General features: G+C 37.0%; 1 protein-coding gene across 2 annotated transcripts in view; it reads left to right on the plus strand.

Moving 5' to 3' along the window:
* Bx42 (Puff-specific protein Bx42) overlaps window positions 1-15354 on the plus strand; it is a 224628-nt gene that overhangs the window by 12466 nt on the left and 196808 nt on the right. Inside the window, exon 2 of one of the 2 annotated variants that reach the window (XM_067138220.2) lies at window positions 5263-5407. In XM_067138220.2, coding sequence (XP_066994321.1) covers window positions 5263-5407 — 145 coding nt within the window. Of the gene's footprint in view, window positions 1-5248; window positions 5408-15354 lie in introns of those variants that run through there. The other variant, XM_067138221.2, reaches the window with a different exon arrangement.

A 15354-nucleotide genomic window follows, 5' to 3' on the forward strand; every position in this document is an offset into this window, starting at 1 on the left:
TTTGGTTCTTACCACACACTTACAATTCACAAAGATCAATATGTCATCTTGTCATTTTTCCAATTCATATGTAGAGATGGAAACATGAAAAGGAACACATAATTGGATGAACATAATGACAGGTCAGTATGGGAAGAGGGAGCAATAGAAAGTAATCAATCAATGCTGATCTGCATTTTCCATAAAGAATGCTTGAGGAGTGCAAGTGTAGGAACTATGGCTGTGGCGAAGCATTGGGGGGTATGAGGGAGGAGTTTGAGAGAGATAATTAGAATTCTCATAGAAGACAGGAAGGAAGGTAGGCTTCCCTCAAACAATGTACAGGTTACAGTAGGTGTAAAAGAGGGATGGGAAGGAAAAGGGGGAATTATAGAAGACAGGTGGTCTAATGTTCTAAGGGGAAGGAGATTGCAGGTTAAGGGCTCTATTCAGGATCAGAATATAGGACAGGTGTCTGTGAGAAGTTGGTACAAGTCACTCCAGGTAGAACAACAGAGGGAAGATGAGGAAATGGGAACTGTAGCTGAGATGTGTGGAAGTAGGAAGAAGGGGAAAAAAGGTAGAGAAGAGGAATGTGGGGTAGAGGATAGGAAAAGAGAGGTGGAACAGGGTCAAGAGAGGACGAAATATCTTCTTCAGCTGTCAGGAAAGATAGGGCTGACTAGGAGAAGAGGGGATGAATTGAGGTCGGTAGTGTTGAGGCCCTGGTCATAGGGTTTTCCATTGTTAGACATGTGGGAACCAGGGTAGCGTGTTATCCAGGAATTAGGATGAGGCAGACGTTGAGGAAAGTAGAAGAGAAGGAGGAGGGGAACGAGAAGGTGGTAGTGTTTCACGTTGGTATCAACAACGTAATGCAAACTGGTATAAGTACCATTATAGTTGGGGATGTGTGGTATCTGTAAATGCAGCACGGGTGAGGTTTAAGGAAGTTGAGATTATCAGTGGAATACTGTGTAAGAGGGATACTGACTGGAGGCTGATTGGGGATTTAAATGAAACTATGGAGTAGGTATGTGGAAAACTGGGAGTGAAAATTCTACGTTCTTCACTTAAACCACAGTGCTACGTATAAGTTACAAAATTTGTTTGGAAGGTTAATAGGGAGGTGCATTCAGGGAAACGTGGTGGTCTAGGGAGCGGTGATAAGGGTACAGAGATCTGGAAGTCTAGTACAGATGACATAAAAATGTTAGTATTCAACTGTAGAGGTATTGTAAAGAAAGGAATAGAATTAAGTAATTTAATAGATATATACTTACGAGATATTGTAATAGGAGTTGAATCAAGGATGAGAAATAATATAATGGATGCAGAAATTTTCTCACGGAACTGGAGTGTGTATCGTACAGATAGGATAGGAATGGTGGGAGGAGGAATATTCATTCTGGTGAAAGAAGAATTCGTAAGCTACGAATAAGTTAAAGATGACAAACATGAAATTCTAGGTGGAAGGCTCATTTCTAAAGATAATAAGCAACTTGATATATTTGGAGTGTACAGACTGGGAAAGGGTGGCGCTGACATGGATTCGGAATGATTTGATAAGATAATCAGCTGTGTGGGAATCGATATGGAAAGGAATGTGATTGTTGCGGGAGATCTGAATTTACCAAATGTCAATTGGGAAGGAAATGCAAATAACAAGAAGCATGACCAACAAATGGCAAGTAAGCTAATATTGGAAGGACAGCTGAATCAGAAAGTGATGGAACCAACTGGAGGAAAAATATCTTGGACGTGGTGCTGGTAAAACCAGATGAGCTCTATAGAGAAACCGAAGTAATAGATCGGGTTAGTGATCATGAAGCTGTTTTTGTCGTAGTTTAAATGTGATAGAAAAGAAGGTCTTAAAATTAGGACTATTGGGCAGTACCATATGGCTGATAAAAAGCAGGCTTGAGGCAGTTTCCAAAAAGTAACTATGATAGGTGGAAAACTGTAAATAAAAATGTAAACAGACTCAGGGATGGGTTTAAAGCAATTGTTGTTTAGGAATGTAAAAACAGGTTTGTATCTTCAAAGGTGGTAAGAAATGGAAAAGACCTCCTTATTATAATAGAGCAATAAAGAGACTAAGAAGAAGGTGCAGATTGGAAATAAATAATTAGAAATGGCTGTGGAAGTAAGGAGAAATTGAAGGAACATGCTGGGAAATTGAATCTAGCAAAGAAGACAGCTAAGGATAACATAATGGCAGGCATAATTGGCAGTCATACAAATTTTAGTGAAAAATGAAAGGGTATCTATAGGTATTTTAAGGCAGAAACAGTTTCCAAGAAGGACATTCCAGGAATAATTAATGAACAAGGGGAGTGTGTATATGAGGATCTTCAAAAGGCAGAAGTATTCAGTCAGCAGTATGTAAAGATTGTTGGTTACAAGAATAATATCTAGACTGAGGAGGTGACTAATGTTAATGAAGTATTAAAATTGACATATGATAACAATGATATTTACAATAAGGTACGAAGGTAGAAAACTAGCAATGCGACTGGAATTGATAAGATTTCTGGGGATATACTAAAGACAACGGGTTAGGATATAGTACCATATTTGAAGTACTTATTTGATTATTGTTTTGTTGAAGGAGCTATACCAAATAAATGGAGAGTTGCTATAGTAGCCCCTGTGTATAAGGGAAAGGGTGATAGACATAAAGCTGAAAATTACAGGCCAGTAAGTTTGATATGCTTTCCATGTAAGCTTTGCGAAGGCATTCTTTCTGATCATATTAGACATCTTTTGCAAAATTAATAACTGGTTCGGTGGAAGGCAGTTCGGTTTTAGGAAAGGTTATTCCACTGAAGCTCAACTTGTAGGATTCCAGCAAGATATAGCAGATATCTTGGATTCAGGAAGTCAAATGGCTATCACAATTGACCTGTCCAAAGCATTTGATAGGGTGGATCATGGGAGACTTCTGGCAAAATTGAGTGCAATTGGACTGAATGGGTTACTATAATGTATTTCTAGAAAATAGATCTCAGAGAATTAGAGTAGGCGAAGCTTTATCTGATCCTGTAATAATTAAGAGCGGAATTCCTCAAGGTAGTACTATTGGACCTTTATATTTTCTTATATATATATAAATGATATGAGTAAAGAAGTGGAATCAGAGGAAAGGCTTTTTGCGGATGATGTTATTCTGTATAGAGTAATAAATAAGTTACAAGATTGTGAGCAACTGCAACATGACCTCGATAATGTTATGAGATGGACAGCAGGCAATGGAATGATGATAAATGGGGTTAAAGTCAGGTTGTGAGTTTCACAAATAGGAAAAGTTCTCTCAGTTTTAATTACTGCGTTGATGGGGTGAAATTTCCTTTTGGGGATCATTGTAGTATCTAGGTGTTAATATAAGGAAAGATCTTTTTGGGGTTGTAAATAAAGAGTACAGATCTCTGCACATGGTTATGAGGGCGTTTAGGGGTTGTAGTAAGGATGTAAAGGAGAGGGCATATAAGTCTCTGGTAAGACCTCCAACTAGCGTATGGTTCCAGTGTACGGGACCCTCACAAGTATTACTTGATTCAAGAACTGGAAAAAATCCAAAGAAAAGCAGCTCGTTTTATTCTGGGTGATTTCCGTCAAAAGAGTAGCGTTACAGAAATGTTGCAAAGTTTGGGCTTGGAAGAATTGGGAGGAAAAAGACGAGCTGCTTGACTAAATGTTATTTTCCACCTAAGTCAATACATAAAAATGTTTGTCTCTAGAAGGACATTTTATTACAATACAACACTAACAGGGACATGTTTTGCTCATTTTATCGAGCATCTTCAGCCTCATTTGAACAAATATCTCAAAGTTAAGTCTTTACATAGAAATTTCCTATAAACAATTTGGTCGTTAAAATTAATTTACACCAACAAAATATTACCACTAGTTAACAATAATTAAAAGGAATTAACAAATTAAAATATAGCTGTGATGGACTAGACATTGATCACAATTTACTGATGTCCAAGTCATAGTAATGTTCTAACAATCCGTAAGATTTGGCTAAAAATCTCATTAGTTCCCAGTTTTTACTAACACTGTTTAGTGCTAAGTTATTTTAGTAAGTTTAAATGTTCTATTTGAAATTAATGTTGTTAGAAGATTCAACTTGCAATGTTCTTCTCCTTCATTGTACTTTCAGTTTAGTTGTGAAACCCTGTTAATGTTGCATTGTAATAAAATGTCCTTCTAGAGACAAACATTTTTATGTATTGAATTAGTTGGAAAATAAAACAAGAATTGTAACAATTAGTATTAAGTTGAGTACTGGTAAAAAACATGAAAATAGTCATATACAATTAGTGGTATATTCTGAGCTGTCAGTGGAGAGATGGCGTGGAATGACATCAGTAGACAATTAAGTTTGAGTGGCGTCTTTAAAAGTACGACAGATCACAATATGAAGGTAAAGTTGGAATTCAAGAGGGCAAATTGGAGAAATATTCATTTATAGGAAGGTGAATTAGGTATTGGAATAACTTACCAAGGGAGATGTTCAATAAATTTCCAATTTCTTTGAAATCATTTAAGTAAAGGCTAGGAAAACAACAGATAGGGAATCTGCCACCTGGGTGACTGCCCTAAAGTGGAGACAGAGGCAGAGACAATCTCCAAATCTTTATACACTGTTATCTTCAAGTACACGCAGTACACAGAATCACTACTGATCTGCATTTAGGGTAGTCGCCCCAGTGCCAGATTTGCTATCTGTTTGTTTTACTAGCCTTTTCTTAAATATTGCAAGAAATTGGAAAGTTATTGAACATCTCCCTTGGTAAGTTATTCCAATTCCTAACTCCCCTTCCTATAAATGAATATTTGCCCCAATTTGTCCCTCTTGCTCAATAATCCCAGTTCCACATCCGTCTCTTCTCAGCCCTCAGTGAGCTTGTTTCTGCTTCCAGCTTCATTACTAAGGGGCCATCTCTACAAATCTTCAGTCCACTCTTTTTTTTTCTTTCTTTCTTTCTTATGTCTCTTCCCTTTTCCTGCATTTATCTGGCTTTCTTCTATCCTATGCTTCCCACACCTTTGCCAGGTTCATCTTAATTTTTCTTCACCAGTCTCCTTGTTGTCACTTTGTCTCATCAGTATTAATTAGGCTTGCCAGGTCCCAGCCTATTAAGTCCTTCGTTTTCCAGCCAGACACATGCTGCTTCTCCTTCTGTTAACATTCTGAAGAGCTTTTGATCACATTGTTTTACCTTTCTAAATAGCACTCTCCTTCTTTACATCTAGTATTGACATGTTTGTTTACAGTTTATTACCAGTACCTACACAGCCTGTGTGGGATCGAGATGAAGAACGTGCAAAAGTAAGGTTACCTGCTAGTGCACTTGTTGTAGCCAGTCCTACAGCACCTCCGTATGGTCAAAGACGAGGATGGGTTCCAAGGACTCTGGAGGTATGTATTGGTAATTTCATCATATTGGTTTGGTGTGCAATTTTCAGTAAGCTTTTTCTTGAAGATTTGACTGCTATAAAGATGGGAGGTGATCAGAGTTGCTGGTATTTGATATGCAGGGGTATGATGACATTTGAAACTACTGGAGGTTGTTTGCCCTCAAATCTTGTTGCCAGTACTGATATCAGATTGGTAGAGGAGATTTTTTAATGAAGGGGTAAGTCCAAATTAAAAATTATAATGTTGGTCTAAAGTGTTTAAGTGGGGGAAGAAATTGCATTGTGATTAATGTTTGGGGTTGTGCGTATCAGCTGCATTTCACTGTTTCCATGCTTCTTCACTCCAAGTTGGCCTCGAGTGCTGAACGCCTAGATCTTTGTCAGTACAATAATGTAATAAAAATACACTCTATATTAGCATGAATCACATTTCTTTGCTAGAACTGATTTTCAGAAATTAAATTTCATCATCAGTAACAAATTACTATTTTACTTACAGGTTACAACATACCTGAAAATAGTAGGACTGGTTTGACTTTAAAAATGTCATAATGTTAGTTTTTTCAGTCTGCTGATACTAGTTTATATCTTATTAACAATAATCTGTAAAAGAAAACATACAGCAATAGAATTATACCTGAAAAAAAAAAAAACGACTTAATTAAAATAGAATTACATGATTCATTCTTGAAAGAACTTCATCAGATTCTATCATATCACACTCAAAAATATTTAGAAACCTATAAACATTATGCTTATTTCTATTTGAATCCTTAAAATCTTGAAATTTGGAACTTATCATAATGATGTTCTCACTTCTATTCACTCTAGCTTAGAATGTAAGTTGTTGCTATACCGGTACTGTGCTGTTGGCATGAGTCCAGCTAGCTAGTCAGTCAATTAACCTTCCACCATTCCACGCCACCTGCCCTGACTAGGTCAATGCCACGCTGTACACTGTGTTTTATTTTTAGTGCTCCTGTTGTTGTTCTACTTCTTATCATCATATTAAAATTGTTTGTAAACTGTGCAGGATTCTTGAACATTGGGCTGCCTATTATTCCGGTAATTATCCTTTTTTGCTTACGTCAACGCTTGTGGAACTGTAAGTTATTTGCAGTTTTATTATTACTATTGTTGTAATTTTTAAAAAATCTGATGTGGAAATTTAGTGCTAACAGAAGAAATTACAATAATAATAATAATAATAATTACCGTGAAAAAAAACAACTGGTCCCTTGCCAGGGTTACGGCGAAGACTGGTAAATGACCAGAAGCCAGAAAACATCTTGAGGCAACCTCTAGGGCTAACAACCCTAGTTGTAAAAGGATGGGTACCCGTCCAAAGCAAAGTCAAGTCAAAAAGCATGATGGCACAACATTTCAAGAAACATACCCCAGGGGGTAAATCTTTGGATAAATTCCTCGTCGTGAATGCCACGGCGCACGAGTCTCGTTTGGATTCTGGGGGAGACTCGACATCATGCAAGAGACGAGTCGGAGCGTCTCGGTGTACCCCGAAGAGTCAAAAACTCAGGCCAAAATCTAAAACCTTTCTAGCAACTTTCAACATAACTTCACTTACACAAACTGGCAAGCTGAAAACCCTCACCAAAGCTCTTCACGAAAATCAGATATCCATAATGGCCCTACAGGAAACAAGGTACCCAGATGAAGAGATTTTTGAATCCGAAGGCTACCGATTTTTCAAGAGCAAAGCGCAAAGAGGAATCCTCAATGGAGCTGTGATGCTTGGAACCGCGTTTGCTGTTAGAACCAAGATCCTTAAATCGGTTGCAAATTTCGAACCTGTGAATGACAGATTGTCTATACTCACAGTTAAATGCGCGAACAAAACCTACGCCCTAGTTAACACACATGCTCCTACAAACGATAAGAACAAGTCTGATCCAGACGAAGTTGATAATTTCTGGGACCTACTGGATGAAAAATTAAACAAAATCCCCAAACACCATGTCAAGCTTCTTTTGAGTGACTTCAATGCCCAACTAGGTCATGAACAGAAGTACAAGAAAGTTATAGGAAATTGCCCTGCTCACAAAAGAACCAATCCCAACGGCAAAAAACTGGTGTCCATTTGCGAAAATCACAACCTGCAGGTCATGTCGACCCACTTTCGCCATCTACCCAGAAAGCAAATGACTTGGCGTTCTCCCGTCCAAGCTCTCGGAGAGTTCCAAATTGATCATGTTGCAATCTCCAGGAGAAACAGCCCTGAGATTATGAATGTCAAGGTAAAGAAAGACATCAATGTGGACTCAGATCATTATATGTCTCTTATCAAATTCAAACCAATTCCCGCAAACACAAGGAAGACAATCAAACAGATCACACGCTTCGACAGTGATAAATTTCGGCAAAGGGTCGAGGAGTTCCAGGAGAAGGCTAGACCAAATGACTGTGACTTTAACAACGCCAAGAGTCTCCTTGTTGAGGCCGTCAAAGACGTTGCAGAAATCAAGAGAAGCAAAACGCATGCCTGGTGGAATGGTACCTGCGAATCAGTCCTCCAAGAAAGACTCACTGCGTGGAAAATGTACTACTCTACGAAATCTGAAAATGATTGGGAAACCTACAAAACCCAATGTGCCCAAGCAGCTAGGGTGTTCAGAACTGAGAAACGTAAATACGAAAAATCCCTCATTGGAAAGATAGAACAAAACTTTAGGAAGAATGAAAGCAGAGAGTACTACAGAGCCTTCAAACGCAAACTCGCTGGCTATAAACCACCATCTCTATGCTTTGAGCGAAGGGATGGCACACTGGCAACGTCAAATGAAGAAAATTGCAGCATTCTGGCAGATTACTTCAAGAATTTACTTAATTGCTCTAAACCGCAAAGCACCATTGAGACTAAGGAACCCTTACTCAGGTACCCAGATTCCAGACCACCCGACAGAGATGAAATCAAGTGCCACATTGTCCGTCTCAAAAATAACAAAGCGCCGGGGGAAGACTCAGTAGTAGCAGAACTAAGGAAATATGCCCCAGAGGAATCACTTGATATCTTGCAAAAGCAAATAGAAGGAATTTGGAACAAGGAGACCCTATCCGAAGATTGGAAAATAGCTTTGATCCATCCATTACACAAAAAAGGCAGCATGAAGAACATCAACAACTACAGAGGGATATCTTTGCTACCCGTGACTTACAAAATTCTATCACTTGCCATCCTGGAGCGTTTGGAAGCACAAGTCGAACATGAAATAGGTGAATACCAAGGAGGGTTCAGAAAAGGTCGCTCAACAGCTGAACAGATCCAAAATCTCAAAACGATCATCAGATATTGTACACTAAGGTCCAAGCAGTATGTGTCCGTCTTTGTGGACTTTTAAGAAAGCGTATGACTCCACTGACCGGGAAGTCCTGCTAAATATCTTAAATGAATTTGGAGTTGATTTGAAACTGCTGGCATTAATTAGAGCCACCCTGACTGATACAAAATCCAAGGTGAAGTTCCACGGATGTCTCTCGCATTCCTTTGACATCAAAACAGGAGTCCGACAAGGTGATGGGCTATCCCCGATACTCTTCAACTGTGTTCTTGAAAAGATCATCAGAACCTGGCGGGTGAGATTACAGGAAACCAACTACAGTCCATTGAGAATAGGAACCAAATCTAAGGGGATCGCAACAGACTGTTTAGCATTTGCCGATGATATTGCTGTTCTCTCAAACGACATAGAAACCGCTAGAGTTCAAGTTGAAATTTTAAAGGAAATTGCCGAACAAACTGGTTTGCAGATATCATTTGAGAATGACTAATATCAAAGAGGCTCCACCAAAACTCCATACAAAATACGGGGACATCACCCGAGTAGACAAATTCAAATACCTGGGTGAGATCCTCGTGAAAAATGGACTGGACAAGGAAGCACTTCAGGAGCGAGTGCGCAAACTGGAAATAGCCTACCAAACATCCCGCACAATCTACAACAAAAAATGCCTTTCCCAAAACACCAAGATACGTCACTATGAAACAGTTCTGAAGCCAGTAGTTCTATATGCAGCCGAAACCCTGTCTCTAAATGCCAACAAAGGACTCCTTGAAGAACTGGAGAAAAGAGAACGCAAAATTGTGAGAGGAATCTTGGGATCAAAGTACAGAAATGGAATCCATCAAAAGAGATCCAACAAGGAAGTCTACAGCAAAATAGAGAAAATTACCGACACAATCAGAAAAAGACGGGCACGATTTTACGGTCATCTGAAAAGAATGGACGGAAGAATGTTAACTAAAGAAATCTTTCGCTTTTTTGATTCAAACCCCAAAACCACTATTCCCTGGTTTAGAAATACTAAAGAAGACCTGCAAATGCTCCATATCTCAGCTGAAGACGCCCTTAACAGAGATCTCTTCCGCAAGAAAATATTGACGAACAGGCTAAACCGAGACGAGCAACCGAAGAGAAGATGGTGCCCCTTGGACAGAGGAGCGTAAGCAGGCCCACTCACAAAGAATGAGGGAAATTTGGGCTCTAAAGAAGGCCAAGTTCTATGTCAAATGCAACAAGACTTAACGTGGTCCTGGATGGCCCCAGCGAATTATATATATGTATATAATTTTTAAAAACTGCAAGTAGCCTATAGTTCCAAAAGAGTTGATATAAGCAGGAAATTACATAATGGAATATTACCTGTAAAATAGGCAACCCATTAAATGCTCATTAGAAACCCCTGCTTAGTTTACAGAACAATCTTAATACAATAATAACAAGAAGAGGGGCACTAAAATTAAACAATGTTCAGCGTATAACTGACCTAGCCAGGGCAGGGGTGCATGGCATGGCTGGAGGTTAAGACCAACTAGCTAGCTGGACTTGTGCCAACGACAGAGTACTGATATTGCAACAACTTGCATTCTATGCTAGAGTGGAGAGAAGTGAGGACTTCATTAAGGTTACTTCCAAATTTCAAGTTTTTAAGGACTTAAACAGAAATAAACCTAATATTTATAAATTTCTGAATATTTTTGAGTGTGGTATGATAGAATCTGACGATGTTCTTTCGAGATTGAAACATGCCATTTTATTTTAACACTCCAGTGGTCGCGCGAAGAAGTCGTCAGTGGTCACACGGATCACAATTGTAATCCGTACTTTCTTTGTTATCTATATATATAAAATAAGAGTTTTGTCTGTACATTGCTCAGAATTGGAAAAGAATGGTATTTCTGTATCGGTCATGTCCACAGTAACAAGAGAATGCATTTTTTACTTTTCTGTAATTTCTGTCTGTATTTAAACATAGGAATTTCATTTTGTCCGTATTGAACTGAGAAAGGATGTTAGGAAAAACTTAAAACGGTCCACCTTTTCAATACAAAAATGTTATATTTATTTATAACATGTATTTGCACTTGGAACTAGTTTCGACGCTGTGTTTGCGTCATCATCAGCCAAAATGTGGGAAATAGGCAAGATGTAGGCATTTATATTACACAAGGCGTTACATTAAACAATACACATCTTATAAGGAGATAAAAACAGGGATGAATATAGAAACAAATGAATCGTTGAGAAAACAAAAGTTATACATATTAAAAATAACCTTAACCACACATCTTGCAGTGCGAAAGTGTTCTTCTTGAATGATTCCTGAATATAAAAAAACACACGCGCACACATTTCTGGAGAGCCAGCAGGCAGGACAAAGTAAAGTGAAACCTTAAGAGTTCTTCTGAGAAGAGTTCCTCATTTTTTCTATGTTCCGACTAACTAATGAAGTCTCCCTTGAGTTCCAGATAAACATACATAACCTGAAATCCTTCACTCTCAACAATAGCTTTAAAGACCAACAGTAAAATTTTTATTTTAAATATTGTGCAGAGACGTGAAAGCATGATTTTGAACATGATATAACTCCTTCATATAACCCAGTTTTTTAATACAAGGTGTTGCATTAAATAATACACATCTTACGAGGAGATGAAAACAGGGACGAATGTAGAAACACATGCATCGTTGAGAAGGCAAGTTATACATATTAAAAATAAGCTTAACCACATAACTTGCAGTGCGAAAATATTTGCCTTGAATGATTCCTGAATACAAAACGCGCGCGCACACACTTCTAAAGAGCCAGCAGGCAGGAAAAAGTAAGGTGAAACCTTAAGAGTTCTTCTGAGAAGAGATCATCATTCTTTCTATGATCTGACTAACTAATGAAGTCTCCCTTGAGTTCCTGATAAACATACACAACAGGAAATTAAACAATACACATCTTACAAGGAGATGAAAACAGGGAAAGTTATACATATTAAAAATAACCTTAACCACACATCTTGTAGTGCGAAAATATTCGTCTTGAATGATTCATGAGAGTGAAGGATTTCTTGTTATGTATGTTTATCTGGAACTCAAGGGAGACTTCATTAATTAGTCGGAACATAGAAAAAATGAGGAACTCTTCTCAGAAGAACTCTTAAGGTTTCACTTTACTTTGTCCTGCCTGCTGGCTCTCCAGAAATGTGTGCGCGTGTGTTTTTTTATATTCAGGAATCATTCAAGAAGAACACTTTCGCACTGCAAGATGTGTGGTTAAGGTTATTTTTAATATGTATAACTTTTGTTTTCTCAACGATTCATTTGTTTCTATATTCATCCCTGTTTTCATCTCCTTATAAGATGTGTATTGTTTAATGTAACGCCTTGTGTAATATAAATGCCTACATCTTGCCTATTTCCCACATTTTGGCTGATGATGACGCAAACACAGCGTCGAAACTAGTTCCAAGTGCAAATACATGTTATAAATAAATATAACATTTTTGTATTGAAAAGGTGGACCGTTTTAAGTTTTTCCTAACATTCTGTCTGTATGTATGTATGTACATGCATCACGAGAAAACGGCTGAAGAGAATTTTATGAAAATCGGAATGTAAAGTCGGGTGATGAACCGCTACAATCTAGGCTATAAATTATTTTAATCACGCTGAGTGAAATGGTAGTTTAGGGGAAGGCCTGAAATTTAATTCTCAAATATTTATATTATTAGTGGTTGTGTCTTAATGAAAATCGCTAGACAAAGATGGAAAATAAGTCGCTACAATATAGGCTATACACGCTGAGAAAAATGGTAGTTTAGGGGAAGGCCTAAAATTTAATTGTCAAATATTTATTTTATTAGTGGTCGTATCTTCACGAAAATTGGTATGCAAAGTCGGGGAATAGGTCGCTATAATCTAGGCTATCAATAATGGTATTCGCACTGAGTGAAATGGTAGTTTAGGGGAAGGCCTGAAATGTAATCTATATATATAAAATAAGAGTTTTGTCTGTACTTTGCTCAGAATTTGAAAAGAATGTTATTTCTGTATCGGTCATGTCCACAGTAACAAGAAAATGCATTTTTTACTTACCTGTAATTCTGTCTATGTATGTATGTATGTACACACATCAATAGAAAACGGCTGAAGAGAATTTAATGAAAATTGGTATGTAATGTCAGGTGATGAACCACTACAAGCTCGGCTGTAAATTATTTTATTCATGCTGAGTGAAATGGTAGTTTAGGGGAAGGCCTGAAATGTAATCTATATATATATAAAATAACTTGTCCTGACTGACTGACTGATTCATCATCGCCGAGCCAAAACTACTGAACATAAAGAAATGAAAGTTTGGGGATATATTCATATTAAGATGTAGGTGCTCGCTAAGAGAGGATTTTTGGATATTCCTTCTCTAAGGGGGTGAAAAGGGGGGTGAAATTTTAAAATGAGTGTATCTATATCTCAAAACTTTAAAGGTTTACAGATGTAAAAATTGGTATTTAGAATCGTCTTTAAAAATAAGGAAACACGTATTTTTTTGTTTTCAGAAAATTCCAATAGGAGGGGTGAAAAGGGTGAAAAATGGGGAAAAATGGGTTGAATGCCTTTAATCAGGATACCGGTACTTATATCTCAGAAACTGAATATATTACAGACCTGAAAATTGGTACTTTTGATCTCTTTTAAAAATAAAGAAACACGTATTTTTTTGTTTTTGGAAAATCCAATAAATGGGAGGGTGAAAAGGGGGTGAATTTTTAAAATGAGTGAATCTATATCTCCAAACTTTTAAAGTTTGCAGATGTAAAAATTGGCATTTAGAATCTTCATTAAAAATAAAGAAACACGTATTTTTTCGTTTTCGGAAAATCGCAATAGGAGGAGTGAAAAGGGGTGAAAAAGGGTTAAATGTCTTTAATGAGGCTAGTTATATCTCAGAAACTGAAGATATTACAGACCTGAAAATTGGTGTTTGGGATCTCCTTTAAAAATAGAGAAACACGTATTTTTTTGTTTCTGGAAAATCCAGTTAAGAGGGGGTGAAAAGGGGGTAATATTTTAAAATGAGTATCTATATCTCAAAACTTTTAACGGTTATAGATGTGAAAATTAGTATTTAGAATCTCCTTTAAAAATAAAGAAACATGTATATTTTGTTTTCGGTAAATCCTAATAGGAAGGGTGGAAAAGTCTGAAAAATTTGTCCTACGCCTTTCATGAGTCTACTTATATTTCAGAACCTGAATATATTACAGATCTGAAAATTGGTGTTTGGGATCTCCTTTAAAATAAGGAAGCACGTATTTTTTGTTTATGGAAAATCCAATTAATAGGGGGGGGGGATGAAAAGGGGGGTGATTTTTTAAATGAGTGTATCTATATCTCAAAACTTTTAAAGTTTATAGATGTAAAAATTGGTATTTAGAATCTCTTTCAAAAATAAAGAAACACGTATTCTTTTGTTTTCGGAAAATCCCAATAGGAAGGGTGTAAAAGGGTGAATAATGGGTTGAATGTCTTAAATAAGGCTACTTATATTTCAGAACCTGAAGATATTACAGACCTGAAAATTGGTATTTGGGATCTACTTTAAAAGTAAAGAAACACGTATTTTTTCGTTTTTGAAAATTCCAAATATTGGAGGATGAAAGGGGGGGGGGGGTGAATTTTTTAAAATGAGTGTGTCTACATATTAGAACTTTAAAATTTACCGATGTAAAAATTGGTAGTTAGAATCTCCTCTAAAAATAAAGGAACACGTATTTTTTTGTTTGCTGTAAATCGCAATAGGTGGGGTGTAAAAGGGTGAAAAATGGGTTGAATGACTTTAATGAGGATACATATATCTCAGAAACGAACGATATTACAGAACTGAAAATTTGTATATGGGATCTCCTTTATAAATAAAGAAACACGTATTTTTTTAGTTTTTGGAAAATCCAATTAATGGCGGTTAAACAGGAGTGACAAATTGGGGTGAATTTTTTGAAAGACTATATCTACACAATATCTTGGAAACGTAAAATGTTACAGACGTAAAAAGTGGGTGTTTGGAATCTCCTGTAAATGTAAAGAAACATAGGTGATTTGTTTTTGGAAACTCCACTTAAGGGGAACTCAAAATGGGAGAAATTTTAAAATGAGAATTTTTACAGTATATCTAAAAAAAACTTAGCATGTTACAGAAGAGAAAGATGGTATTTTTATCTCTATTAAACATAAAGAAACGTGTATTTTTAGTTTTCGGAAATGCCACTTGGGTGGAAGGGGGGGGTAAATGTGACTGAAAATGGTGTTGAATTCTTTTAATTACGCTACTTATATCTCAAAAATGAAGGAATTAGAGACGTGAAATTTGATATTTGCAATCTGCTTTAAAAGTAAAGAAACACGTATTCTCGGAAAATCCAATGAGTGTGTGTGTGTGTGTGTGTGTGTGTGTGTGTGTGTGTGAAATAATTGAAAATTTAATTGACTTAATTGTATGAGAATACATACATCTAATACAAACTAAAGCTGTTACAGACGTGAAAATTCGTATTTGGATCTCCTTTAAAAACAAAGAAAAACGCGTTTTTGGGAGGAAACCATCTTGGAGGGCGGGAGTGTAAAGGAGTTGAATTCCTTTCATGAGGACACATAAATCAAAAAC

The sequence above is a fragment of the Anabrus simplex genome, chromosome 1, assembly GCF_040414725.1.
Source record: "Anabrus simplex isolate iqAnaSimp1 chromosome 1, ASM4041472v1, whole genome shotgun sequence".
Taxonomy (NCBI): Eukaryota; Metazoa; Arthropoda; class Insecta; order Orthoptera; family Tettigoniidae; genus Anabrus; species Anabrus simplex.